The sequence below is a fragment of the Empidonax traillii genome, unplaced genomic scaffold (assembly GCF_003031625.1).
Source record: "Empidonax traillii isolate 1590-97213 ecotype Southwest subspecies unplaced genomic scaffold, ASM303162v1 scaffold461:size861717, whole genome shotgun sequence".
Lineage (NCBI taxonomy): Eukaryota > Metazoa > Chordata > Aves > Passeriformes > Tyrannidae > Empidonax > Empidonax traillii.
The window spans coordinates 729,884-757,463 of NW_020955654.1; the positions used below are offsets into that span (position 1 = coordinate 729,884).

Here is a 27,580-nt window from a genome sequence, read left to right on the forward strand (position 1 = left end):
GCTGGGATATAAGGTGTGCATATGTATGGTGGGGTGGTTGTGTATGTGGACAGGGGCATATCTGGATTTAGGGGATGTGGGAGAAATAGCAGCATGTGTAAGCATGGAGATAGAGGAGGGTGTATATATAGTGGTATGGGGGGATTTGGGGGAGGTTTCAAGTACAGAGAGTGGGTTCGAACAGGGTGGGGGCACAGAGGGCCATATGTGGGGTACAGCTGTTTTGGGGGTGAATTTATGGGGTGAGGGGTGTATGGCTGGTCTGGCACTGTGTGCGTGTGTGTGTGCACTTGGGAAGAGCACAGGGATACATTCCCGGGGGGCCGGTGTGTGGTGACACCGCCGTGCCCCCCAGGAGCTGTCCCTGCGTGTGACGGTGGCTGAGAGCGGCGAAGATGGACGTGGTGACAACACAGGCCACGTGCTCATCGGCCCCACAGCCAGCGGGATGGGCACCACGCACTGGAACCAGATGCTGGCCACGCTGAGGAAGCCCGTGTCCATGTGGCACCCACTCCGCAGGAATTAGGGGGCTGCACCCCGACACCAGCTCTGCCAGGCACAGCAGGGCCCGGAGCTGCCAGGCAGGGGCCGAGCGGGACTCTGTGGCACCCCAAAGGCTGAGCTGCTGGCACCTCAGTGGGGCAGCTCCTGCCTAAACACCCAGAGGATGGATGGAGCAAATCTGTGGCTTCATCTTTGCCCTCCTGAGTCCCCCACACAGGGGGACTGCAGACAGACCCACTGGGAAGAAGCCCAGATGGACCAAAACCAGCCAGAACCTTCCCAAACGGCTGGGCTGAGCATCCCAGTGGCCTCAAAAGCGGTGGAATCCTCAAACACAGACCCTAAGGCTGCAGGGGAGAGGGGGGATTCCTTTGGAATGTGTTTTTTTTTGAGGGGGGTGGTAAATGCCAGCACAGTGTGGCTCCTCTCGGTGTGAGTGGTGATCCTGGGGGGGATTTTTAAGAGGGGTTTTGGTGTGTTGTGCTGGGGACAGAACATTTCCAATGAGAATGGAAAAAGGGAGCAATAACAGCAGAAAAAGCAATTGTTATTACATATGGCTTCTCCTTCCATCTGTTTTCCCCACAGTAAATCCCTGCCTGTCTCCACTGGCTGCGAGGACGGGGCTGGAAGAGGTTCCCAAGCCCTTGGGTTTGAGGGTGTTAGGCAGAGGGCTCCGCTGGAGCCCTTTGTGGCAGAGGATGCCCTGGGGCCACATCCCCCCCCTTGCCTGGAGCTTCGGCTTTTCCCTGCCTGCAGGATGCTGGTGGAAAGCCAGGCTGGGAAATCTGGGGGCCGTGTGCCAGGAAAGCTGCATGAGCACAGACTTGGGATGTGGCTGTTTGGATGATCCAAAAAAGTGGGAATGAGCCATTTATCTGTTTTCCCCTGATTAAAGGTGACTCCGAGGTGAGTTACCCCATGAGCTGGTGGTATTTTTCCCTTCTCATCTGTCCTGCCTGCCCTTTGCTTTGGGACAGGGCCATGATGTCCCTGTTCCATCATGTCCCTCCTTTCCCGTATGTGCCCAGATTTCCCTCTCCCGTGCTCCACCTCTTCCTCCTCCCCACCTCCCCCTCCAGGAGCCCCCCTGTCCCATCTGCTGCCAGGTGAGTTGGTGCCATTGCTCCGTGGCTGACGCACGGCCGGCCCCAGGCACCGAGGCACGAGCCAAGGATGGAGGGGCTGGAGGGATGAGGTTTTCCAAAGGATGAGGAAGGCTTTTTGGGAAGTTGTTCACAGGCCCCGAGGTCTGGGGGAAAATTTTCTTATTAGTTACCACAGCCAGCATTTGGGAAGAGACAGACACAGAAATCCTTGGCTGTCCTGCAGCTCCTGCCAAGTGCTGAGCCTTGCTCAGGGTGAGGTGAGTGACTTCCACACGTTCTGGAATCATCCGTGAGCAACATCGGCAATGTTCAGCCCCAAAATGATGGGGAACCGTGTGGTTTGGGGCTGTTTATTGTGCCCCTCTCTGGCCATTCCTCTTTCAAGGTACCTCAGCACCTTTTCCTTCGTCCTGGGGACAAAAAAATGCTACTGGAGCTATTTTTGGGGGGGATAGATGGACCCTGTGAGTGGGATTGGAGCCAGCGAGGAGAGGGGACAGGGTTGGGGCTGTGTGGGGATGGAGAGAGGCTTTGGAAATTGGGATCTACAGGCAGGAAGCAATGTGCGAGATGGATTAGTTTGGAGGGTACAGGATTGGGAAAAGGTCGGGGAGGGACACGAGGCTCCCTCCTGCCAGGCAGGGCTGCACTGCCTTCACTGCTGTGGGGTTCCCAGCGGATCCTGGTGTCCCAGGAGCTCCCCATGCCCAGTGCAAGCCCGGAGCAGGGCTGAGCCCCCTCCCAACCCCCTGGCCCGGGTGGGAGGGAAAGGGGCAGCCCTGAGGGGTTTGGGCTGTGCTGGCTGTGGTGCAGACGTGCCAGGTCACTCCAAGCAGTACCAGAGGACTGCTGGGCTGGGATCCATTTCCTTAGTCACCCTCCCCGGGGGCAGAGGGTCACCCGTGGTTTTCGGTGCCTCCCACGTTCCTGCTCCCAGACATCCATCTTTTGATGCCACAGGGACCAACGTGACAGTGACAGCTCATTGCTTTGGGTGTTTAATGCCTGTCGGACCGGTGAGCTCCAGCCTCTGTGAACATCTATCACCATGTCCATACGGATAACCAGGACAATGCAGCAGCTCTCCCTCCCCAAATCCCTCCCCAGCCCCTGGCTCCAGGCTGTGTCCCCCTCAAAATCGAGCCCCACGCTTCCTCCAGGACTCAGCAGCTGTGGCCTGTGATGGCTGAGCGGCACCTCCAAGGTTCGAAAGGCAGGATTCAGGGCCCTCATTTCTCCTTGTCTTTCTTTCTGCCCTTCCTCTGGTTCGTCAGCTCGCTCAGTTTCTTGTCCAGGCGCCGCTGGAGGTGGGCTCGCTTGGCTGGGTCCAGGGATTTGTCTTTGGAGCCGCTCCCGGGATACAGGACCCCTTCCCTGCTGATCCGCTGCCGCGCATGGGCCTTGGCCTTGTCCCCACAGCCGTGGACCTGCAGGGGGAGAACAGACACCCGTGGCAACTGGGAAGCAGGGCAGGGATCGGCCACCTGGGAACCAGGGGCATTCGTTCCCAGAGCCTGGAATTCCTCTACCACCTCTGCATCCCCCTAAAACCACCTCCTGTCATTAGTACCTATAATTTATATTGTTATTTATTTTTAATTATTATTATCTATGTTTATTGTTATCTATTTTTCATTATTACATTACACATTATTATGTCATTATATATTATATATACTACATATACCCATAGATTTGGGTTTATTTTAGTTTTTAGTTTAATCTTCATTTTATTAATATTTATATTTTTATTTATTTTTAAATTATATAGATTTATATATTATATATTATAATCATTATTTATTGCTCATTACAATTAACTTTTATTATTATTAATAATTATTGATTATTGTTATATATTTTATTAAACCATCATTTCTGCTTTAGAACAAAATATAAAGGGGATTCTTCTCCTCCTAGACTGCACAGCAGGTAAATCCTTTGGGATGATTCAAGTGGCTCCTTCTGCTTATATTATTATATATTAATTTTTATTATTGTTTACTATTCATTATCATTATTTATTCTTAATAATAAATTGATGCTTAATATTATTATTTATTCTTACTATGTTTTGTTAAACCATCATTTATAGCTGCTCTCACAGAGAACAAAACATAAAGGTGATTTTACTGCTACTGGACTCTGCCCAGGCAAGTAAATCACCCTTTGGGATGTTTCAAGTGGCTCCTTCCGCTTCCTTTCCAGTGAACTGGGAAAAGCAATTTGGGGAATAAGAGACCTTTTTAGCCATGGATCTGCTGCTCTCATGTAATTTGATCTGTCTCCTGCAGTGGAATTAAAAAAACCTTCATAAAGCTCGTTCTGTGCAGGCAAAGCTCTCCCAGCCCAGCCTGCGCCCGAGGGGTGTGGAGCCAAATCCAACACCAGAATCATCTCCCACAGGCAAGATCCTAAAATCTGACCCCTTGTCTTGGTCCACCCCAAAGTCATTTACGCTTCCACGAACTGGGGTCCCAGAGAGCCACGACAAACCTTCCTGTTCCCATCGGGGGGCTGGAGCAGGTTGTCCATGGCTGGGAACAGCCAAACCCAGGTGACCCTGCCAGGATCAGGATTTTGGAGCCACCACAGCTGACAGATCCCCTGCAGATCCTGTAAAAGGGGGCTGGAGCTTCCCTAGGGAGTGCCCCAGCAGCTGAGGGCACTTTGGGGGTCCTTCCAACAGGGACCCTCCGCACACAGGGGCTTCATCCCACTGGGATGGCTCCAGGTATGTGCCAGCCCCAGGGCCAGAAGCTCCAGGGGCTATTCCACATCCAAGCCTGATAACATCTGGGAAAAGGGATGGACTTTAAAAAGCAAGGAAAACTGTCCAACAGGGATTTGAATCCCCTCAATTGTTCCCAGTTAGAGGCTCGTTACAATTCAGCAGGGAGAGGTGATTCTGCAGGATATAAATTTACATCCCACTGGATGGTGAGTGACCATAAATACAGCTATTCTTTGCCATGGAAACAGATAGCTCCTGACAGCAGGAAACGCTGTGCCAAGGATTTATAGGGCTGCTGAGCTCCGGGAGGCTCCACAGGGCACAGAACTGTGCCTGGGAGCTGCGGGAGGAGGGTGAGGGGCACAAGGAATTCTGAATTGCTGACCAGGCAGAATTTCTCCGTGCTGGCTCAAGCCCTGACCTGTCCCCAGGATGCAGAGGGAAACTGCAAGAGGGCTGTGAATCGCCCCCAGGATGCAGAGGGAATCTGCAAAGGGCTGGCAATCGAGTCCAGGTTCCCTCCAGTCACTGCCTTAAGCTTGTGCCTCTCCATTTCTCCTCCCTGCCTCACTCCCTCCACATGGCCTGGGAGTGTAAATGCCAGAAAATGGTAAAGAAGGGCAAAGTGAGAGGAAAAGAAGGAAAAGCTCTCGGGAAGAGGTGAGCAGAGCCCAGGTGTGGCATGTGGCAGCTGCAGCACAGCACAGACTGTGACAGGGAGGGAGGGCTCTGCTGAAACCCCCTGCAAGGAAACCCCTCCCAGGGAGCCCCACAGGGAAAATTCCCAGGTTAAACTCGTCGTGCTGTACCTCAGGGATGTGGTGGCTGAGGCAGTAGCAGCGGTGGCAGTGGGGGCAGAGCTGGCCCAGGGTTGTGACAGAGGCTTTGCAGCGGGGGAAGGCGCAGGTCCTGTCAGCCTCCATGGCAGCGGAGATCAGAGCGTCGAAATCTTCTCCTGCTCCGCTCCCCACCGCTGGCTTTCCTGGGAAAGGTGAGCAGACACCTGGATTGGGGACTGGCAACAAACCAACCCACCTACAGTCACAGCCTGGGCTGCCTCTGCTTCCTTCAGTGTGGACTCCCTTAGCTCCTCTTTCTACATTTGGGAGTCTCCCATGTAACCCCTGAGCCTCTTTCCTGGGAAAGGATCCCCAGTGTTCTCCTTCTGACTTAAGGAATGTTCCTGCAGGCATCCAAATCCCTCTCCCCAGATGCTGTAGCCAACCCATGCACATTCCTGACAGTTCCCACCCCTCTGACAAGCACCAGGGAGCTTTCTGAGAGCCACATGCTTCATGCACATAGGCAAATCCCAAGGTCCAGAGCAAACCCATAGGGATTAAGATTCCCTCAAGGAAGAGCCTTAATTGTGCTGCTTATGAAAAGCTTGACCTACCTTTGGCTTCGCTTTTGTCCTTCTTCCTGCTGCTGGTGCCGGGCTCCTGCACCTTCCTCGCCGCCTCTTCCCGTCTGGCTTTCTCCCTCTGGACTCTCTCCAGGTGTAGGGATTTGAGGTCCACTTTCCCCGAGCCCTCACTGCTCCCCCCCGGCTCCGCAGGGACAGGGGTGTTCCCACTGGGATGCTGAGGCTCTGGAAGGGGCAGCGGGGGCTCGGGGGGCCGTGGGGGCTCGGGGGGCCGCGAGGGCTCGGGGGGCAGCGGGGGCTCCACGGGGTCTCTCTTACGGACACTGATGTACCTGTCCCGGCCCTCCCCGGAGCTCAGGTGCTGCAGCCCATATTCCTCTGCCAGCAGGTGAACCAGCATCCGCTCGTGGGAATTCAGGGATGGCGGGAAATCCAGCTGCACCTCGCTGCTGGCCAGGAAGGCCACCAGCATGGCCCTGAACCTGTCCCCACCATCCTTTATCCCCGAATCCTTTCTGCCAGCTCTGCCGGTGTTCCGGGAGGAATGTGCTCCCTGTTTCTGGCTCCCTGCTCCAGCTGCCGCTCCTGCCTTTTGCTTCCTGCCCGGAGCCAGCTGCGGTTTGGGGCCAGACAGCGCAGGTGGTTTGGGGCCCTGTTGCCGCTCGCCCCGGCCCTTCCCGGAGTAGTTCTGGGGCACGAGGTCATCCAGGTACTCGAAGGCGGAGCGGACGTGGCCGTGCTGGGAGAAGTGCTCCAGGAGCCGGCGCAGGAAGGGCTGGCTGCCCACGGTGTGGCTGTCACACACCACGGCCACGTGGCGCCGCGCACGCGTCACCGCCACGTTGATCCGCCGCTCCTCCGCCAGGAAACCCACCTCGCCTAGGAGAGGGACAGGAAGGGCCATGGGAGGGATGGAGCCAGGTGAGGGGGCTGGTCCTAGTGACCCAAGGGTTGCTTGGCAGAAGGGTGGGAGTCGGTGCTTATAATATCCCCTGATCCTATCCCGTTCCTCTTTCTACCTGTGTTTCACCACCTGCAGCCAGAGCCAGAGCTCCACACAGAGCTCCTGGGACACGGAAGAGGATGGAAGGCACGTGGAGAGGAGAAAAGATTTTCCCTGGACGGCCCACAACACAAGATCAGATTGGATCTGGGAGCAAACGCAATTATGGAGCAGCGTGGAAAAGGCTCACCCTGCGACAGAGGAGGAACTGCAGGTAAAGAACTTCCCCCTTCTGTCCTACAGAGCTCCCACATTCTTGGAGGGTCTAAAGGAACAGCCCGTTAGGAACTCGGGGAGGTTTCCCTCTGCTCACAGAGCAGCAGTGCTGGGATGACTCAGGGAGGATCAGCCAGCAAGCAGGGGAGCGTGGGCGGCTGCCGAGCTCCAGCTCCGGGGAATAGAGAGGAGGCCAGTCGGGAAGAGATTAATGCCTCAGCCTGGCTCTGCTCCTGCCGTGCCTGAGCAGCCTCATTTGTGCTGCCTTTGAGGGATAGGGTGAGGGTGAGCCCCTCTCCGGGCTCTGCAGCTCAGAGAACCATTCCCAGCTTTTCTGATGAGGTTTAGCCTGGCTAGAGGGGCAAGTCCAACTCCTTTGATCTGGGAATCAGAGAATCCTGGAATGGTTTGGGTTGGGAGGGACCTTAAACACCAACCAGTCCCACCTCCTGCCATGGGAAGAGACATCTTCCACTATCCCAGGTTGCTCCAAGCCCCATCCAACCTGGCCTTGGACACTTCCAGGGATCCAGGGGCAGCCACAGCTTCTCTGGGCAACCTGTGCCAGGGCCTCCCCCCCTCCCAGGGAAGAATTTCCTTTTAAAAGAAGAAGGTTTCCTGCTGGATCAGGAGTGGTGGCAGAGGGACAGTCAAGGTCCCTGGCCTGCTCTGAGTGGAGAAATGCAGCTGCAAGAGGTTATGGATTTCTCCCAAGGGACTTGGAAAGCACCAATATCATCTCTTGTACCCCCTGCAGGAAAAGCCTCCCTGTGCCCCCAGGAAGGCAATTCCTGCCCCACTTATGAGCTCTGGCTGCTCCCTGAGCAGGGAAAGGGGCTGAGGACACCCACCTTCCTGGGACACCAGCTCCCACCAGCACAGGGGTGAGTCACTCCTGGATAAGGACTATTCTTAGTGCTGTCCCCACCTCCATGCTCCCCACAATGCTGCTTTTCTTCCTCTAGGTTTGGAAGAAAAGGTACCTCCTCCTTCCATGCATACTTTCCCTCCTTTTTTTTCAACCTTCCTGCCATCAGCACTCAGAATTTCACCTTCAGCAGCACAGGCAGGGCAGTAGGGCTGTGCCTCCTGTGGCTTTGGAAAGGGCAGTGAATCCTACATGGGACAGAGGGGTCCTGGAGTGCTCCACAAACTCCTTCCACTCCTCCACAGGAGCCTCGTGCCCCCAGGGCAGCAGCTTTTTTCCAGCTATTAGCTTTCTCTGAAGCTGCTGATAGGAAAGAACTCGATTTTCCGCTCTAGATTTTGCTCCCAAAAGCTGCATTTTCCGTGCATGACTTGGGATGCCAGCTCCTGTTTGCTTTCTGCAGGGAACTGACCCAAAATTGGCTTCAAACCCAAGAAATTACCCCCCAGCTCCAGTAAATGTGGGGCTAATGGGATGTGATGTTATTAATATTATTATCATCATCATCATCATAATCATCATTCTTATTGTTTTGTTCAATCATTTCTGAGGCCTCAAGAGCCAGGAAACCTTCAAACTGAGCAGATCTGGTCCCCTTGTACCTGCTGTACCATGGGGAGCCTCCTCTGCAACCCTGACAGCAAATATATTCATTAATTAAATAAAAAAGGCTGAAAAGGGAGAGTTTTGCCAGTAAAAAAGAGCCAAGTCCTAGAGCACTGCAATTAAACCACAGTGCTTGGCTGCACGACTTCCTTCCCATTTCCTTCCCATTCCCCACGGAACCATGCTCCAGCAGCGAGCTCTTACCTTTCCTGTTGGATCTGACAAAGGACAGGATCACTGCCTCTTTCTCTCTACCTTGGAAACCATCGACTGATTTGATTTCCAGCTCAGGGTGGCTGTGACAAAGGTGCTCTCGTAGCATGTCCACCTGGAAAACAGGCCATAGGTAGCTTTTAAAGGAAAGACAGAGGTGAAAAGGGTTAAAATGGCACAATCTGGGGGAAATCCCTTTCTCCCAAACCCTCGTCACGCTGGCATCTCCTGGAGGTCAGGTGATGATTCCTGAGGGTGGGAACAGTGCATTTAACTAACATTTCCTCCCTCCAGGGCCTCGAGAGCTGCTCAACTGTGGAGGAGTTGGCCCCAAATGCTGATTAAATTTGGCTCTGCCAATCTCTGAGACGTTGTGGTGCACCGTGTGCAGGGAGAGGGGGAATGCCAGGAGAGGGACAGCTCACCTGGAGGTTGTAGGGAGCCACCACAGCGATGTCCTTGGCCTTCACACCAGCGTCCACCAAGGCCTGGACGTGCAGCCCGGCCAGCTGGACCTCCCCTGGGGCAGAAACAGAGTGTGACAGGGACCAGAGGCCAGAGAAACATGCCCAGCTCCCATAAAACAGCAGGAATGGCTCAGAGAGACCTTGCTCTCTCCCTTTAAAACAAGAGAAAAGGCTCAGGACACCCTGCTCCAGCCCAGAGTTCTGCCAAAACAGCAGAAAAGGTTGCCACAAACTGGTGCCTGGTTCAGAGGGATCTAAAGGGACAAGTTAAATCAAATTTGAATTACTTCCCTGGTTCACTGGCTGGACTTCTGCTTTGCAGCAAAACACAGCAATAAACATCAAGGCTGCAGTGAGCTGTGCCAAGAGGCTGCCTCCCAAATCTGGGGAGCTGTGCCTTCAATCCTCTGCTCCAAATCCCTGACTTCTCTCAGACAAGGCTTTTTGGCTCTCTGTGAGGGGACAAGAGCCTGTGTCACTGTTCAGTGGGGCCCTGGGAATGGTGCATGGAGAAATGAGGCACTTAAATGCTGGTGGGGCTGAAAGGGGTAAAAGATATTTAAACTGGTAAAAACTGTCCTTGTATTTTTCAGCCTGACTTTGCACTCAAGCTCTGTAATGAAACCCATTTTTTAAGGTGAAAAGCAACAGGAACCTGGTGTCTTAGGAAAATCCCTGGAGAGGAGCCAGACAGGATTTCATGGAAGGAGCAGCTGGGATGTGGCTCAGCTGCAGCTGAGCCCATGGAGGGCTGAGCACCTCAGACTGCCCATTCTGGGCAATGGCATTTTCCAAGCGACGGTACCTGGATTCCCCTTGGACTGTTCATCCTCCTCCTCCAGCTCGAACAGGCCGCAGCCAGCGGTGTCAATGAGCAACAAGGGAATGGTGGTCTCTTCTGTACAGGAGACGCCTGGCAGGTCCCTGCACAAGGTGTTTGGGAAAGGGACGGGTGACAAGGCTGAGGTTATGGCAACATCCAGAGGGGTTGTGGCTGCTCCCATCCCTGGGAGCGTTCCGGGCCAGGTCAGGTAAGGCTTGGAGCAACCTGTGCTAGTGGAAGGTGGGCCCGTGGAAACTGGATGGTGTTTAAGGTCCCTTCCCACCCAAACCTTTCTGGGTTTCCACGATTACCATACCAAAGGAGGGCACGCAAGGTAAATCTGCCTGACCTCTGGTCGGGCAGCGAACAAGGACAAACCTCCCTCAATTAACGTTTTCTCAGTTTTCCACCAAAGGACGAAACACAAATGCCACGGTGGGGACAGGGGGAACAGAAAACTCCTTGGGGAAGGGGCAAACTGGGACGAAAAGGACACCTGAACTCAGGCACCGGCAGGGAGCAAGCGACCCACCTGAGCAGGTGCTGTGCCACGGAGGGGTGGGCGCTGAGCCGGCCGCCGTAGAGCTCCGTGGATGCCCATTCCATGATGAGCTGGTGCATGCGGTACTGCACCGTCAGCATCCGCACCGCCCGCTCCCCGTAGTGCTGTGCCAGCCGCTCCATCAGGCTCAGGGATAGGCCCTGCGCTGCGGCCCTGCGGGGACAACCACCTCAGAGCGGGCCCAGGGCACGGGCGGGACCCTCGCTGGGCTGAACTCAACCGGCCCCCGGAGACAGGCGCGGCACCGCAGCGGGAACGGCGCCCGTCCGTGCCGGCAGGTAAGTTGGAATGCTGAACCTGCAGCACCTACTCCAGACCCTACTCATACGGCCCTGGTTTCACCAACGGGTGCCAGGAGGGTGCAGTGTTGGCTGTGGAGGCCCCACCCCTGGAGGTGTTCAAGGAGTGACTGGACGTGGCACTCAGTGCTGCGGTCTGGGTGACAAGGTGGGGATCTGCCACAGGTTGGACTCGAAGACCTTGGAGGTCTTTTCCAGCTGAAATGACTCTGGGATTCTGCGATCCATCAGCATATGGCTATGCTGGCATTACTACAAGCTCAGCCATGGCGTTGGCATCACCCAGTGCATTAGGATCAGAGCTCATCCCCAAATTTTGGAATGCCTGGTGTCCACAGAGTCAGCCCTTGCTGATGTTTCCCCCAGACACCTGCTGCTCCAGCGTTTTCATCCTGCCCCGGCCACTCACCCCAGGCTAACACAGGGATCATTGTTTCATCACCCACTAAACCCCATTGCCTCTGGCAGGGGCCTTGCGGCACAAATTAATCCTAATGAAATTAGCCTTTCAGGAGCCTAATTGCTTTCCCTTCGCTGGCAGAGAGGGTTTGTTGGAAGCACCACCCCGAGGCCCCGTCTGAGGAAGACGGATGGAAGTCGTTGTGCTTGAATTTTTGTGAGCACGAAGAGATTTTTCATACTGTGGCTGACAGTAAGGGGGTGCTGGCTGCTGCCAGACACAATGAACCAGCACAAAGATGATGAAATGATGACAGAGGACAGCTCGGGAAAATGATTTCCATCAAGGCTAAGGGCCACAGGACACATCCAATCCCTGCCGTGGGAATTCCAGCCCCAGAGTGAGGGATTGTTGTGGTACTGGCCAGTCCTGCCACACTCCCCACAGGTACTTGGAAAATATGACCAGAGAACTGCAAAGTCATTAAACCTGCAGAAGGCAAAATTAAGGACAGATCTTTCCAAGAAGCCAGGTTTCATTAGCCCTCCTTCCTGCTGGAGCACAGGATGCAGCACACCGGGGAAAAATGGGGAATAACCTCTGAATGCACACGGCTGCAGAACGAGGGAGGCAGCAGTTTGCCAGAGGGGGTCTGGGGTGAAGGGACAGAGCAGGATGTGGGGAATGTGTTCCAGTTATCACTGCTCCTGAACGAGAAGGTGCTGTCACATCGCCTGATCCTCCCCACAGAGCCTGGATCTCCTGGACAAGGAGGGAATTTAAGCAGGGAGAGCTGTCTGCACTCAGGTGAAACAGCCATCAAATCTCCCAGCAAGCCTCAGGAATAATGCTCTTCCATACCCTTCCAGCTCCATTCCCACCACAGGGCTCTACATGATGTTACATGCTGAATTAATAATGAGGAATTAAACTGCTTGAGAATATTTCACCTGTTAATAATTTCTATTATTTTACCACTCAATTAATTCTTCCAGTGGTTGATTTCTACGCCAACAAAATCCTAAGTGCCCTGAGCAGACATTTTTTACCCATCAACTGCTTAGAGAAATGGAACTGGGAGAAAAGGTTGGACAGACACGACTGCACAGCACAGGATGCTTGGGAATCTCTACTTTAAAGTACCTCAAGGAAAACTGGGAAAGGTAAAATTCCCAAAACAAGCCCACAGCAGCCAGTATTTGCTGCTCACCTGGTTTCACCCTGCTTCGCCTGCAGCAAAGGCTGCACTTGGCCCAAATGCACCTTCCTACAGCCTGCCCTGTGCCTGTCCAGAACAATCAGTACTGTGAGAAAAATGGGGAATTGTTTCCCATGGAAGGCTGGAGCTGTGCCCTCAGTCGTGGAGTATCTTTCCTTATTCACCCCTGAGACAGGAGATGCTGGTTGCCTGATCTCTGCAGTACAAACTGAATTTGGATGGAAGAGCCTGGAGAAGGATGTCACTGTGTTTTCCCACCTTAAGAACTCCACATTAACAAGGTTAATTAATGGATGTGCATCCAGGAGCACATCCACTGCTCCTGGATGGCAAAACCAGGCTCAGGCTGTTGTGGACATGGAAAGTATTTGCTCTGTGCCCTGGGTTTTCCAATCCTGGTACAGCTTTAAGAGGTTCCACAACAAGGTAAAGCAGTAGTGAGGCTGTGCAGAATTCCCCCTTTTCCCTGGATATTGTGGATTATTTTTTTTAATCCTTGCAAATATAAAGGAGGAGGGGAGCTTGTTTTATTCCAGCTGTGGAAGCTACTAGAGAAACCCAAGACCTGGCACTTGCTCTTCAGTGGTGAAGTGAAAGCAGATCCGTTCAGTCTTGACATGGGAATCAGCAAACTACGGAGCACGGAGAACCAACACGTGGATTTGGGATGGTGCAGACACCCAGACTGGCCATTAACACACAAGCAGCAAAACATCCCAGTGTTTGTCTAAGAAATGAGTTGTGAGAGCCAGAGGTTTGACAAATACCTGCTGATATCTGCAAGGGAGTACAATTAATAAATCAGAGCCCTGATGTGGGGATGAATTAATCGGGCTGCCAGAAAAGGATGGAACGAAGGCCCAAATGAACACAAGGCAAACAACGTTCCTGTCAGACCGCAGGAAGTGTCCTGGCATTGAGGTGCACACGGGGACAGGGCCAAAATCCAGATGGAAGTCTGAAGCTGCTGCCAGTGAGGGGGAGTTGCAGGGGGCTGGAATTTGCCATTGCTGGGAAGAGGTCTCAGAAGAAACCATCCAGCAAGGACAAGATGTAGGTGAGTGGACTGCAAGGTGTGTGTGAGGGATACCCTCTGCCTCCTGGGATAGCTCCACATGTGTCAGAAAGCAAGAGGAACACCCTTCAGGCTCTCCACCAATCATTCCCCAAGCCTCAAGGGGAAAAAACCTGATGATAATAACTGATAAATGCTGAATCCATGGAGGAAAAAGCAGACAACAGGAAGGTAGCTGGAGTACCCCAGCATTCCTGCTGGACAGGAGCTTCCTGCCTGAGCAGGGCTGACTTCCCCTGCTGTAGTAACAGCCGAGCCTCCTGCCAGCCTGGATCCATCCCGGTTCATTTTAGACCCCAAAATAGGAGCCTACCCACTCCAGGCCTGCTGTCATCAATGGAGAAAGGGAAGGTGGGAGGAAGGGTTGGAGTCCTCTGCATGAATCATCCCTGGAAATAGCTCATTCCCTTCCCTGAACCAAAGAGGAGGTGGCAGGTGATTTGGGGCCTTCAGGAGAGCTCTGAAATTACCTACAGGAGAAGGTGGAAGGGATCTGCCCCTGTGCTGCTTCTCCTGGTCTGCAGGGGACTGTGCTGGCACACACCCCTTTGAGAATTCCCAGCAAACCCAGGGCAGGGCCAAAGGCTTCCTGTGGGATTGCTCTCCCTGGCTGCTAACTCAGAGCCTTGGAAGCCCCGAGGCAGTTGCCCAGCAGGGCCTCTCCCTGTTCCGTGGCTGGGATGAGCCGCAGGTAAAGGCACCACCTCCCAGGAGAAACCTGCTGGGATGGAAGCCACATGAAACTTCCCGCAGTGGCTGCCTGTAACACAGCTCTGATGGAATTCTAGCAGCATGACCAGCTCCTGGGCGGGAAGGGGGGGGATCCAATAAATAATCCCAGTATGAAATATCTCCACTTCGGGAGGGTTCGGCTGCATCGGCCACAGGAGGAGCCGGGACTTTACCTGTGGGAGACGATGGTGGGGGGCAGCTGCTTGTGATCCCCGGCCAGGATGCACTTGGGAGCCTTCAGCAGAGGGATCCAGCAACTGGCTTCCAGGGCCTGAGCACACTCATCAATCACCACCAGGTCAAAGTGGTTTTCGGGCAGCAGCTTCAGTGGGCCATCGGAGGAGGCACCTGATGGAAGGAGAAGGTACAATAACATTTCCTGGCAGGGATTTAGACATCCAGCTCTGCAGCCCGTGCCAGACACATATACATCGATGCGTGTACATCAGGATTGTTTTTGCCAATTTCTGTTTGTCCCTTTTTTTTTTTTTTTTTTTTTCCCCTGGCATCTGGGCCCAGAAGCTTCCAAGTCTCTTTGCAAAACAGCAGCCAAAGGGAACAAGATCCTCGAATGCTTTGCCCAGAGCCGAGCAGGGAACACCCACCTTCCTGCTGCCCCCCAGTGCAAACAAAACTCCTCATCACCAACACTGGTGTTACAGTTTGTCATCTAAGATACCCTGTTTTCCCTTAAAAACTGGTTTCCAGCCCATATGAATCCACTCTGGTAAGAGGGGCACACTTATAACCTGACTTTTGCCTTTGGCCGTGTTGAGGGGGGAAGGAGAAGAAATGGAAGTTTCCTTCTGTCTAAACCAGCCTGTACCAGCCTGGCCTGGTTTTCTTCCCTCCCAGTCTCAGGTTTATTGAACTGCCATTAATTAAAGGTCACTCATGTCCCTGAGTGCTGCCACGATTAGATTTTCTCTGGGCTGAAGCCACCAGTGGAGCACTTGGGCTGCAGAATTCCCATCAAGCCCAGAGGGGTTCAGGGAAATCTCACCACTGGGATTAACAAAATCCAACCCCTTTGTTCGCCCACCACCTCTCTCCGAAGCAGAGTTCCAGACCCCCAGCTGGGAAGCCCCAGCCCCAGGAGGAAATCACAGCTGATCCCTCAAAAATACCAGTTTTGCTGAAAAAGGGAAAGCTGCCCGTTTTCCAGGCAAAGTTTAAAGAAGGGAGAGGCCAATGCCTAGGGAATAAAGGGAAGGTTTATCTTGCCTTTAACCTTCACCCCAGTAACTTGCCCCATGAGGTCTTTTTTACGACCTAAAATTATTGATGTTTCCCTTCAGGAAATGATCTCTGAGCAACTAAATCTGAAGATTATAAGCAGAGTATTAAATATCTGAGCTACAAAAGCCTTTTAACACGTGTTAAATTTTAAGTACTCACATCCCCCTCGACTGCAGGGTATTACCTTCCTACCTACAGATGCAGATGCCTGATGGGTGCCTGGATCTGCTCCCTAAATCCTATGCAATGAAACACTTTTTTGTTTTGTTTTTAATAAGTAATTTGGAAATTAAAAATTAATATACAAAATTTAAAATTAATATATAAAAATGAATATAATATATAAAATATAGACATACATTATACAACATATAATGTACTACATTATATTATAATGTATAATATAATTATATATAATATTATAATGTAGTACTATAAAACATATTTTAATTTATTATATATTATATATAATGAAATATATACTATGTAATTATACTATATAAATATTAAAATAAATATAAAAATTGTATCTAATTTATGTTTTCTGAGACAGATATTTAAGACACCAGTCTTTTGTGAGGGCAAGAGGGAGGAAGGTTTATCTTACGTCTCCCCACTCCAGGAATAATCACTTGGGTGATTACAGGACTAACAACAGGCAGACTGAGAGCAGGCCATGGTGAGCACGTGCTGGATTCTATCAGTCCTGGAAACAGTCCAAGCAGGGAAGCAATTCCATGTGACTTCTGCAATCAATAGCAGATTGCACACCTCCAGCAGCTCTTGTTTACTCACTGAGCTCTCAGCTTCTACTCAGAACTAACAAAGGCCCTTCCAGACCCCTGCTCTGTGCTAAACAACCCCCTGTGCCAGAGTGGAAACAGGGAGCATCCCCCTGGGGAGGGCTTTGGGAGACCCCACTGAGCTCCCAGGGGCTTGGGGCAGGGTAAGTGTCCCAGGTGTCCTTGCAGGGCACGTGGTTTGGCTGAGTGCTGGCAAAGGGAGGTAAAATCCTGCACAAGGGGATCCCACACCTGTGTTGGTGGCCAGGACAACGCTGGCGTGGCTGAGGGCTGAGGCCATGGCAGCTTCTTCTCGCTCCTTCAGCTCCTTCCTCAGGGTCTTTATCTCGCCCAGAAAGTGGCTCCGCTCTCCCTTGTCTTGGGCCCTTTTGGTTTTCACCTGGAAAACAGAAAAATTGGGGTAGAACCAACTGTTTCTAGTCAGCTCAGTCCATCCAACAGCCATGCCTACGACCTGCCAAACCAGGACACAGAGCAGGGAGTAATGTTTGGGAAGAGGGGTCTTGTGCCTCTGCTGGGTGAGGGTAACTGGGATTCCCCATCTCGTTCTGCTCCGTTGCTCAGAGAAGCAGCACCCCTCTGGCTCCTGGAAGCAGGAGGGCTCCCCAAGCCACAGCAGCAACTCTGCCCCTCCAAACCAGCAACTCTGAGTTGCTCTTAATGAGTCAGAGCAGCATCTAGACAGGCTTCTTTTTTAGCAGCGCTATTAAATATATCTAACACATCAAACCACCAGCACTGAGCAACAGCACTTCCAGACCAGCAGCCACGAGACCTCAGCCCAGCTATGGCTCACTGCAGGCAACCTGAGCAAACCCAGAGGGAAACTGGGATCATTTCCCTGGAGGTAATGACTTGATAAAGACGAAATGTTGCAAACAGAAGCTTTTATATGCAGCCAAACCAATAAGGTTCAATTGTTCCTGCAGTCATGCTCTGGATGGATGGATTTTCCAGGGTCTAGCATGGATCAGCTCATGTTGCAGTCTCTGCTCAGCCAGTTGAACTTTTAGGTATTTAAACCCCTGAAACCTCCATGTGCCTGTCAAGTGGAGTCAAAATGGGCTGAGAAATTCCAGAGGGGGGGATGACAGAGAGGCAGATCTGTGACCACACAGGCACCTCTTCCTTGGATCTGAGAGACAGGTGGACTGAGCTGAAGGAACAAAGCAAATGAGCATCAACTTCCTCCCTGCTGGAACCAGGAATATTAGAGGGGCAAACTGATAGTGCCAGCAGGGCCAAGGGGAATGTCTGCTCTGCTACAAAGATCTAGTGAACAAATTAACCACAGCAACTGTTGTCTGATGATGGCTTGTGGCACTCAACAAAACATCTGCATCATTTTGGGCTCTGGAAGCAGCTTAGGGAGCAGGGAGCACAGTCCAGAGGGAACAGAGCACAGGATGGTGTCTGGCACATGGTCAGCCTGGATCTCACCCATTCCTAACTAGGGCTCCATGGGTGCCATGAGTCTCTAACTGTCCCCACCTCTCTCATCTGGTCCCCAACCCATCCATTCATTGGTCTGGGAGCTCTATTTAAGGCCAGGTCAGGCTGAGCTTGGTTTCCTTCCTGGATTACCTGCTTCATCCCTCTGGACCTGGACCTGGACCTGGACCTGGACCTGGACCTGGACCTGGACCTGGACCTGTGCTGCCTTTCTTGTTCAGGTACCGTGGGGCTGCAGTTTTGCTGGTGCAGAGTATCCAGGAGCTGAGGTCCTGGGAAGCTTGAAGCCAACTGGAGGCACAAAGGGGTAGGAAGTGCCCAAAGAGAGCACAGGGTTTTATTTCTGTCACTGGTCCTTCTGTGGTTTGTGGTGGTGATGAAGGGGAGGAGTGAGAAGCATAAAAATGTGGAATTGCAAAGGAAGAAATTATTACAGGGACAAGCAGGGAACGTGGCAGGGGAGAAACTGAGGCTGGAGGAGGGAAGGATGGGTTGGGACATCAGAGCTGAGGTTTCTGCAGCCCAGAGAGAGAGATGGAATGAGTCAGGGTCATGTTCTCTGACAGACCTGGTTGTGGGCAGCTCAAAACAAGCTGGATTGCAGCTCTTGGGTTGTTGTTTGGTATTTTGGGGTGGCCAGTTCCTCCCTCCCATCACCATGATCCTCTTCCTAAGGAGGAAGCAGATGGAGGCCTTAGTGCTGAAGGTTCTGCTTTCTCCCTAATTTCCCTTCTGCTAGGGAAAATCAACAGTGAAAAACCTCCCAGCTTTCCAAATGCCTCCCAGGGAGAGGAAAAGCAAAAATAATCACCAGTGAGAATGATGGAAAATAAATTAGGAAGTAAAAAAATGGCTTCTGGACAGTGTTGTCACCAGAAGGGGAGGCAAAATTACTTAGTATCAAAACCTCATCCCAAAGAACGGAGCCATTTTGTAAGTTAGGTTTAGGAAAACTAGGTTGAGAAAGAAGAAATTAAAGATGTACTTTTAAATACGTTCTGCTTTCTACTTGAGGTGGCTGAGAGTGGGAGGGAGTGTCAGGACAGGCAGACGGCTCATTAGGAAGTGAATTAATGATGGGAATGTTTCTCTGGTGAAGAGGATGGCAGGAACCATGCCAGACACATGATGTGAGGGGCAGGGCACAGCAGTGGGGACTGTGATTCTCCCACTTCCGTCAGGGATTCAGCAGGAGGAGTTTTGCCTTCCAGCAGATGAAGATCACATAATCCCAGAATGGTTTGGCTGGGAAGGGACCTTAAAGCCCATCCAGTTCCAACCCCTTTCCACTAGCCCAGGTTGCTCCAAGCCCCATCCAGCCTGGCCTTGGACACTTTCAGGGATTGGGCAGCCACAGCTTCTCTGGGCAACCTGTGCCAGGGCCTCCCTACCCTCACAGGGAAGATTTTTCTTCCTAGTATCTAATTTTCTAACCTCCAATCAGAGTAAATGGGATTAATCCAGGCCACTCTGGATCCATTCCCAGCTCCAACTGTTTAGTCCCCTGCACTTTGCTGTTATTTGTCTAACCCCTGGAGCGTGCTTTCTCCTGTTGACTGGCCACAAAGACAGACTCATCAATAAACCCCCCGCCTGGCTACAGGAAGATCCAAAGTGAGCATCCCTGGGGGCTCAGGGTGTCCTGAACCCCCCAATATCTGGTTTAACCAGGGTATGCAGGTTAACTCACTTCAGGACTAGTCCCTGACTTGCCTCTGGTCGCTGATTTTTGGGATAACCTGGAGCACAGTCATCTAAGAAGTGGCAGAGTTGTCCCTTAATTTAGGGAGGTCTGTGCATCAGGCGATGCAGCCAGGCAGAGGCAGTGCAGGTGGGATGAGCTGCAGGGACACGTACCCAGGCCTGGTCGATGTCCTTCCTGATATCTGCCACTATCTGGGCGTTGTCCCCACGGGCCAGGACTGCATCCAGGGAATGCTGCTGGATGGGCTCCAGCAAGCGAGCGGGGTGTCCCAGCCGCAGGATCCGGGCCTTGGAGCCGGCCAGCCTTTCCACCAGGTTATCCACAGCCACGTTGGAAGGGGCACAGCACAGCACCTGTGAGAGGAGAAACCAGCTGTGCTTGATACCTCCAAGGACACCAAAACCCTGGAGCAGCAGTGTCCGAGTGGGAGGAAGCAGAGAGATGGAGACCAACATGCACCTGGTGGGAATAAACCACTGACACCTCCAGGGCCCCCAGGCTCCAAAGGTAATTCTCGCCTTGCTTTGCTGCACTAGTGTAGAGTTCACAATAAACAGCAAACCTGAGCTTTGGAGCTTTTATCAGCACCTAATCTGAGCTGGTGGGAAAGTTCCCGATCTCTGCAAACCAAGCCAGGCTCTGGATCAGCATAGCTCCTGTGGGAGCTGCTCCAGCTGCCACAAAGCCCTTGAGTGTGCACAATAATCATAAAATCATGGAATTGTTTGGCTGGGAAGGGACCTTAAAGCCCATCCAGTGCCACTCCCTGCCATGGGCAGGGACACCTTCCACTATCCCAGGTTGCTCCAAGCCCTGTCCAACCTGGCCTTGGACACTTCCAGGGATTGGGCAGCCTGTGCCAGGGCCTGGCTACCCTCACAGGAAAGCATTCCTTCCCAGTATTCAACCTAAGTTTCCCCCCTTTCAGTTTGAATCCATTCCCCCTTGTCCCACCACTCCAGCTCCCGATGAATTGTCGCTCTCCGGCTTCCTTGCAGGTCCCTTCTGACACCGGGGGGTGCTGTGAGGTCTCCACACAAGGAGAGGTGGTCACAGTCACCACAACCCCACCACTGCCCCTCACCTTGAGGCCTTGCTGCACAGCCTGCAGGATGATCTCCACCAGGGTCGTGGTCTTCCCTGTGCCGGGTGGGCCGTGGATGATGGCGAGTTCCCTCTGGGCCAGGGAGAAGGAGACAGCTTCCCTCTGGGATTCATCCAGCGAGGCATTGAAAAACTTCAGAGGCTCTGGGGACACAGCAGGAGGGTCACTGGGACCTCTGCCCTAACTGGGAGCTGGCTGAGAAGCACAAATGCAGGAAAACAAGAAGCTTTCTGCAGCCAGCCCGAATCCATTTCATAACGAGGAGGAACTTGGGAGGAAAGCACTGAGGGGGATAAAAGACCCCAAAATATAAAAGTAAGGCTTGTTATGCTTCCAAAACAAACAAGCTGTCTATCCTGCATCCCTGCCTTCCCCATCCCCTCCTCACCCCGGATATTTTGTGTTCACCTGTGAACACAGCCAGTCCGTGTTGGAATTTCCAGTGTTCAAAGTGGAATTTAGCTGCTCTAGCATCAAACAGGAGGGTTGTCCTGGCTGTGGAGGGAGCTCTGGCTTTGCTTCACAGGTGAGCCAGCATATTTAGGGAATCTTCAGTGGAAACTGGGAAGGAAATAGCTAATCTTGTGAACAAATGACAGCCATTCCATTTAAACCCGACACAGCACTAGTGAAAAAGCAGCGGAAAAACCTACAAAGTCTGTGGGGCAGAACACAGCAGCCCTGTACTGGTCAGCAAGGAAGGCAGGAAAAGATAAGAACAGTAATTTAAATGATAAAACTAAAATTAGTTTCAGTTTTCATAAGGCAGGAAAAAAGAGAAAAGAATATGCAAATTGCATTAGAAGAGAATTGGTTTCATTGCAGAGACCCAATTCTCAAAAGCTGCTTTTCACCTCCCAGATTTATCTCATTTAGGCCCAAATTTATTCTCATCCCCCCTAATCCTGCTGCTAATCTCCTTGTTCATTATGGGAGTTAATTACAGCAGAGATGATGACTCATTACACTGAGGTTTCCCGAAAATAACGTTCCCACAAAAGCTTATATAAGACACATCTCTGGGCATCGTTCCCTGCTGGGTATCATGTGGTTTCTCCCTCTCTTTGCATCAAGGGCTGGATTAAAAGCAGGGAAGTTTCTCCTGGTTTCGGGCAGGTGAACCTGTGCGGGACCTCTGGCTTTTGAGGCAGCACAACTAAATGAGGCGTCTGGGTTAAACCAAAAACTCCCACCAAAAAGGTGGTGAGGGAGGGAGAACTGGGGCCAAAGGTACTTTTTACTGTTAATCTGCCTCTTGGTTTATATATAATTTTAGGGTGAGTGTGCTGACAACTAAGAGAAGGCCAGGAAACATCCCCTGGGCCGGGGGAACAGCAAGAATAGCTTCAAAACTGAAAGGCATTTCCCACAGCAAGGAACAGCCGGGACGTGGGAGTCATTGATGTTTTCTTGCTCGAGGATGAGCTCAGGAGCTTCTCTAGGCGTGTGCCCACCCTCATCCCTTCCAACCACATGCTTCCAGGAGCTGCTGTGTGGGCAGGCTGGGAATGGGCCTCTCCTGGGCTGGGCACAGGGGTGAGGAGGAGGGAAGAGCCTCTTAAGGGATGCTGAGCTCCTCCAAACTCTTCTCCATCCACCAGCTGGGCTCCAAGTAGCCTCATGTGAAGAACTGTAGGTTATCCACTGCAGCAGGGCTGGTCCAGAGGACTCCACAAGGAACTGGTTTAGGAATTGCACCTCTTAGCCCAGCTCTACCCCTGGGCATCAGCTCTGCACAGCTGCCTCCTGCTTCACCCAAGGCTGTCCATCCCAGATCCCAAGCGGGCCATGGAGAGGAGGAATGGAAATTTGCACCCTCAGGTCTGGCAGGGACGTGTCTCACTGGTGGCCAGGTAATTCTGCCCTGAAACACAACTTGATTTTTTTGATTTAGGGAGTGCAGTGCTGATAAAACAAATCACCTTGGCCATCAGGGTTGGCTCTCCAACATTCCCAAGGTGATTTTCTGCACAGTTCCAACCACTCTGGGGAAGCAGTGGGTTGCAGGGTGACATCCAAGCCCAGGAAAAGGGGTCTTTGTACCAAAAAGAGGTGGGGAAACTGCGCTCTTCACAGTGTATCCTCACCATCAGTGTGTGGAGGCACCAAGAGCAAAACAGGCCCCACCGGCAGCTCCTCCACAGCAAAACCTCACAACAGCCAGTGCTGCTGGACACAATCCAGGTGGGTACTTCAGCCTGAATCAGGAACCTTCCCTGTTCTCCCCAGGAAACACTTGGCATCTGAGTTGTCTGGGTGGCTCAGTCTTCCCCAAAAATCCCTGGGGCCTCTCCATGGCCACTGTGATCACAAGAGGTGTCACGTGGCCGAGGGACAAGGGAGCATTTAGGATTTCTTGCAAGTGACTTTTCCCAGGAAGCCCGAGGAAGTCTTGCTTGAAATCCCTGTGCCAAGTTGGCTTTTACTGGAGACATTCCTGTGTTTTAACCAGGCTTGTTTCTTCCCTCTTTCTCCTTTCAACTGTTTTTACAGCCATGGGCAGGTTTAAATATAAGCCAGGCCTTTTGGAGCCAGTTCCTGGGAACAGAAGTGAACATCCCTCACTTTCTCCAGCCCAGGACCACAGGAGAGAGCTGGCAGCTATTAGTGACCTGCACAGGTAAGGTACAACCAGGATTCCAGAAGGAAAAGGGATGTGTTCCCCTTGGATGACCATGAGGAGCACAGCAAGCAGAGCAATGCTGGCCTCTGCTGGCAAGCCAAGCCTCTCCACATTCCCCACATTCCCAAAATACTGGGGTCTAGGAGTCCCACACGGATGCTGGGAGCAGGGAAGGGACGCTTGGAGGAGGTTTTGGGTGTGGAAGCTCTAGTAGGGCCACGAAGGCAGATGAAAGTGCGAGAGACACAAGCAGAGCATTCCCGATGGATGAGTGCCTGGATTCTGCTTCCCAGGGAGTCTCAGGAGGGCAAAAATCCTGCTGAGTTCAGAGCTTGTCTTTTTGGAAAGCTTATTCTCCCCTCTGGAACCTCTGTGGAGGCAGTAAGGTGAGCGGTGGAAGTGCTCCATGTCGGTCCCACTCTCAGCTGCAGATCCCAACTAGCCAGTGGTGACGCCTTCCCGTTCCTTTGGCTATCCCACGGGTTATTCCTCCCACTGCCTGTCTTGTGTTCTCGTGTTTAGGACAAGGATGTTCACTGTTGCATTTTCACTGCTGCGTTTTCAAGTGTTCTGAAAGGCCTTGGCCCTTGTGCTGGTGTCTGGTAATTAATTACTAAAACGCACAGTGGCATCAGAACCCACCCAGAAGTCCTGCTCGGAAAATAAGGCTTCTCGTTTTTATCCCACACTTTAAAAAATAATCAGATTTAGGCTTTTGCTGCTGCAAAAAGCTTTCACTCACCACAGCTGATCTGCCCCTCACTCCTTCCCGTGGCTTTCTGGCTTTGGGTTGCAGAGAGCCTGTACCACATCCCAGAACGGTGTTGACACAGATGTGTGTCTAGACAGGCAATTTGAGGAGCTGTGCAGAACTCACTGACTCAGCCTGCTGATGGGTTTGTTAGAAATCGGGTAATGGATGGGATGACAGAGAGAGAGGGAAGCACGTCCCAAGGAAACCAGACTAATGGGTGCTGGGTCATGAAAGGAGACACTGTGACAGGGAGAAGCAACTGAGGGCTGGGAGTTTTTTGTGTCCTCCTGTGTCACAGCACTTCAGCTCAGCGCAGGCTGGCAGTTCAAGGACCTATTTGAACTTATTGCTTAATTCCTGACTAGGGATTAATCTAAATGAATCTAATAAAATTTACTTTTGAAATTAATAGATAATTTTATAATTTAAAATGTCACATATAAATGTAACAATTTATATTAAATTTTATTTTAATATCTGTTTTTCTTGTATATTAATATCAATACATACTTATATTTTATATAATGGTATATATTATAATATATTATTATTTTATATTGGTATTTAATATTATTCTATATCACAATATACCATGTACAACATAATTATAAGCTATATTATATATTATTATCTATTATATTTATCCTTTATTACATTCTACTATTACTAAATTTTTTTATTTAATATATAACTTTAATAAATTAATAGGATTAATCTAATTTATTTTAACTTTAATTTAGAGTTAATCTAAATTTAAAAACATCTCTCTAGTTGGGAAGAAAGCAGCTCTAAGGGGAGTAAGTAACTGGAAGGCCTTTGCACCCTGCCAGAGTATTTTGCTCATTTCAGGTGATGCCTTCTCATATTTCATCTCCTCTGCCTGTCTAATGTGGCTGAATGTTTCTATCCATCAATATTGCCTGGGCTGGGGAGACGTAAAATTCATCTTTGCTTTGTTTGGCAATCTGGTGAGAGGGAGTTTGCCTTCACTAGAGGCAGTTCTGCTCCCTCAGGGGTAAGAGCAGAGTTGCTAAGAAAGTTAAAGATGAAAATTGAATTCTTTCATCTCATATAAAAAACTGTGAGTGCACCAAGGTCCCCAAAAGGGTTGACTCAGACGGGGATCAGTGGTTAGAGATCTGGGGATATGACTCATTAATATCCATTCCTTGTCCTTGGTATATCCTTCTGGAAGCAAAGCCTGGCTGGAGGGAATGGGAGCCTGCCTTGGGCGAGACGGCAAACCACTGTGGGCAGCCAAATCCACAATCCAAGGAAGAGGAACAGTGCAGGGAGCTGTGGTGGGCAGGAAAACGAGGGAATCCTGGAAGGGACAGATCGCACGAGCAGGGAGAGGAGGGGCCTGAGCTCTGTACATGGCTTAGACCCAGACTGCCAGCCCGGCCTGCTGGGCAGCTTAACCCACCCTCTGCCTTCATTCCCAGAGTTCTGCAGTCCAGAGGATAGTTGCCTTCTGTCAGGGGATAACATTCATTAGCAGCTGTTGGTATTTTGGTACAGCTGCTGATTCAGGGGGGATGGTTTCCCCCAATTTCTCTGAAAGGTTAAGCTGTGTAATTTCACATTTTCTTTTTTCCAAAGGTTCACAGCAAAGGGGGATTCTACTTCTATCCAGTTTTTTTGGACAGCTGTTGGTAAAGCCAAGTTGTGAAGCACAAAGTATTTGATGAAACCAGAGCTCCAATTTGACAAAAGCAATGAGAAGGCTGTAAAAATAAAAACCCAAGTGTTCCCATGCTGTTCCAAACACCACTTAATTCCCACAGAGGCAGTCATTGGATTTTCAACAGAGAAGCAGTACTGGCAGTTCCTCATCTTTGGAGTTTGTGGATGGGACTGGGGCAGGAAGCAAATGAGAGATTCCTCATAAACTGGATTGGATTTCAGACTCATGAATGTATGCAGACTGATTCCCCCATCACAAATCCTGCCTGTCATGCCAGAACCCTGCTTTCCTTGGCATGCTCTGAGAAAAGGGAGCATTAACCAGCTGAAGAGTCTCTTCCAAGGCTCTTTCTGTGAGGGAAACGTGTCCAGTATAAACCAGGATGAACACTGAGTGTTCAAGGCTATGTTCAACACTCAGGTCTTTCCTGGAGCTGAGTCACTGCAAAGTGGATAAAAACTGTACAAGGAGCAAAGTTATCTGTGTTCCCACAGGCAGTTCCCAAGAATGCCCATAAAACCTGATTAAAAAGGAAGGATCCTTACTTGTGTCACTGGATGCCCTGGGAGCAGAGGCAAAGAAGAGGACGTCGATCAGGTCGGAGGCCGGGCCACCACGGTACTGCTTGAGTGCAGTTAAAGCTCTGCCAAAGAAGGGAATATCCAGGTCACAGGAATTCCTTTGGAGACTCCCAAGGGCCCACAGATAGGCTGTGGGCACAGATGGAACTACTCCAGAGATGAACAACGTTACCCCACCAGACTAATCCCATCTAATTTCTGCATCCCCCAATGTTCCCACACGCATCCTTGTGCTGGTCAGGCTTCTACTTCCCTTTATTCCAGCTTGGTACAGCCAAGTGTGCTTTTCCAGAACGTTAATCCAGCAAAGAAGTATTCACTCCTCCTGCCAGGATGGAAAAGGCCCTACACAGAACCCAGGGACTACCAGAGGTCCTACAACCAGACCGAAATGCGCAGCTGGGAGAGGGAAAGGGAAGAGCAGGACCAGCCAGCAGGTGGGTAAATTTAGGCTGTTATGAGGTTATGTAGCATGATAAATCCAACTGAATTATCCCAGGATAGATTCCCTCAGCAGGCAGCACAAAAAGGCTGGGTGGATACCTCCCCTCAGTGGAGCTGCTGTAGGAGTAAGAGCGATGAGATGGGAGAGAAACCCAGCCCAGTGAATAAACTGGGAAGTGTGTGGGACCAAACGTGGCCATTCTGACGTGGCTCTCCCACCCCTGAGCCGAGAGACCCCCGAGGAGCCCCAACCTTTTGAGCCTGTTGTAGGTGACATCGTTGGCCAACTTGAGCAGGCGGAAGGAACGCTCGTGGTCCAGGCCCAGCTCCCCATCCCGGGGCTCCTCCAGGGCCACGGTCACTGCCCTGGAGGTGACACGTGTCACGACGCCAGTGGCCACTGGGTCACCCTGCCCAGCAGAGTCGTAGAGCCCCACGATGTCCCCTGCAAAGGCAAGTTTGGTGAGGGTGAAGGAGGAGGGAAATGTGTTGTTGCCCAGAGAAGCTGTGGCTGCCTCACCCCTGGAAGTGTCCAAGGCCAGGTTGGATGGGGCTTGGAGCAACTTGGGATAGTGGAAGGTGCCACCGCCCATGGTAGAGGGGTGGGACTTGATGGGCTTTAAGGTCCCTTCCCACCCAAACCATCCCAGCATTCTGTGATTCTGTTTTTTAATTTTGGAAAGACAGGAATGCCCCTTACCAGGCCCAAAGCTGTTGGAGGGCAGCTCCGAGTCTGAATCCCATTTCCTGGGCTGGAATGTCACGAGGAGACGCCCATAGAGGCCGGTTCTCTGGCTGGTGACCTGGAGTTTGAGCAAGCAGACGCCTCTCCGCTGCAATTCCTTCAGGGAGACGCTCTCCTGCCATGCCCTGGGAACCACACACGGGGTGAACACCATCGGGATGAGGTCGAGACTCAAGGCTCAAG

The 27,580-nt window shown here is 51.6% G+C and overlaps 2 protein-coding genes across 4 annotated transcripts in view; one reads left to right on the top strand and one right to left on the bottom strand.

Annotated features, from left to right (window-relative positions):
• SYT12 (synaptotagmin 12) overlaps positions 1–585 on the top strand; it is a 12,905-nt gene extending 12,320 nt beyond the window's left edge. Inside the window, exon 15 of the mRNA XM_027895526.1 lies at positions 356–585. Within this exon, the coding sequence (XP_027751327.1) occupies positions 356–529 (174 nt within the window). The 3' untranslated portion in view covers positions 530–585. The remainder of the gene's footprint in view (positions 1–355) is intronic.
• A 2,226-nt stretch (positions 586–2,811) lies between these two features.
• Positions 2,812–27,580, bottom strand: part of IGHMBP2 (immunoglobulin mu DNA binding protein 2) — a 26,511-nt gene continuing 1,742 nt past the window's right edge. The window contains exons 3-16 of one of the 3 annotated variants that reach the window (XM_027895440.1): positions 27,353–27,411; positions 26,905–27,097; positions 26,173–26,270; positions 20,543–20,706; positions 19,611–19,811; positions 16,533–16,680; positions 14,433–14,607; positions 10,505–10,687; positions 9,955–10,073; positions 9,108–9,202; positions 8,674–8,797; positions 5,747–6,595; positions 5,160–5,332; positions 2,812–3,043 (exon numbers count right to left, since the gene is read on the bottom strand). In XM_027895440.1, coding sequence (XP_027751241.1) covers positions 2,846–3,043; positions 5,160–5,332; positions 5,747–6,595; positions 8,674–8,797; positions 9,108–9,202; positions 9,955–10,073; positions 10,505–10,687; positions 14,433–14,607; positions 16,533–16,680; positions 19,611–19,811; positions 20,543–20,706; positions 26,173–26,270; positions 26,905–27,097; positions 27,353–27,411 — 2,779 coding nt within the window. In that variant the 3' untranslated portion in view covers positions 2,812–2,845. Of the gene's footprint in view, positions 3,044–5,159; positions 5,333–5,746; positions 6,596–8,673; positions 8,798–9,107; positions 9,203–9,954; positions 10,074–10,504; positions 10,688–14,432; positions 14,608–16,532; positions 16,681–19,610; positions 19,812–20,542; positions 20,707–26,172; positions 26,271–26,904; positions 27,098–27,352; positions 27,558–27,580 lie in introns of those variants that run through there. The other 2 variants (XM_027895442.1, XM_027895441.1) reach the window with 2 other exon arrangements.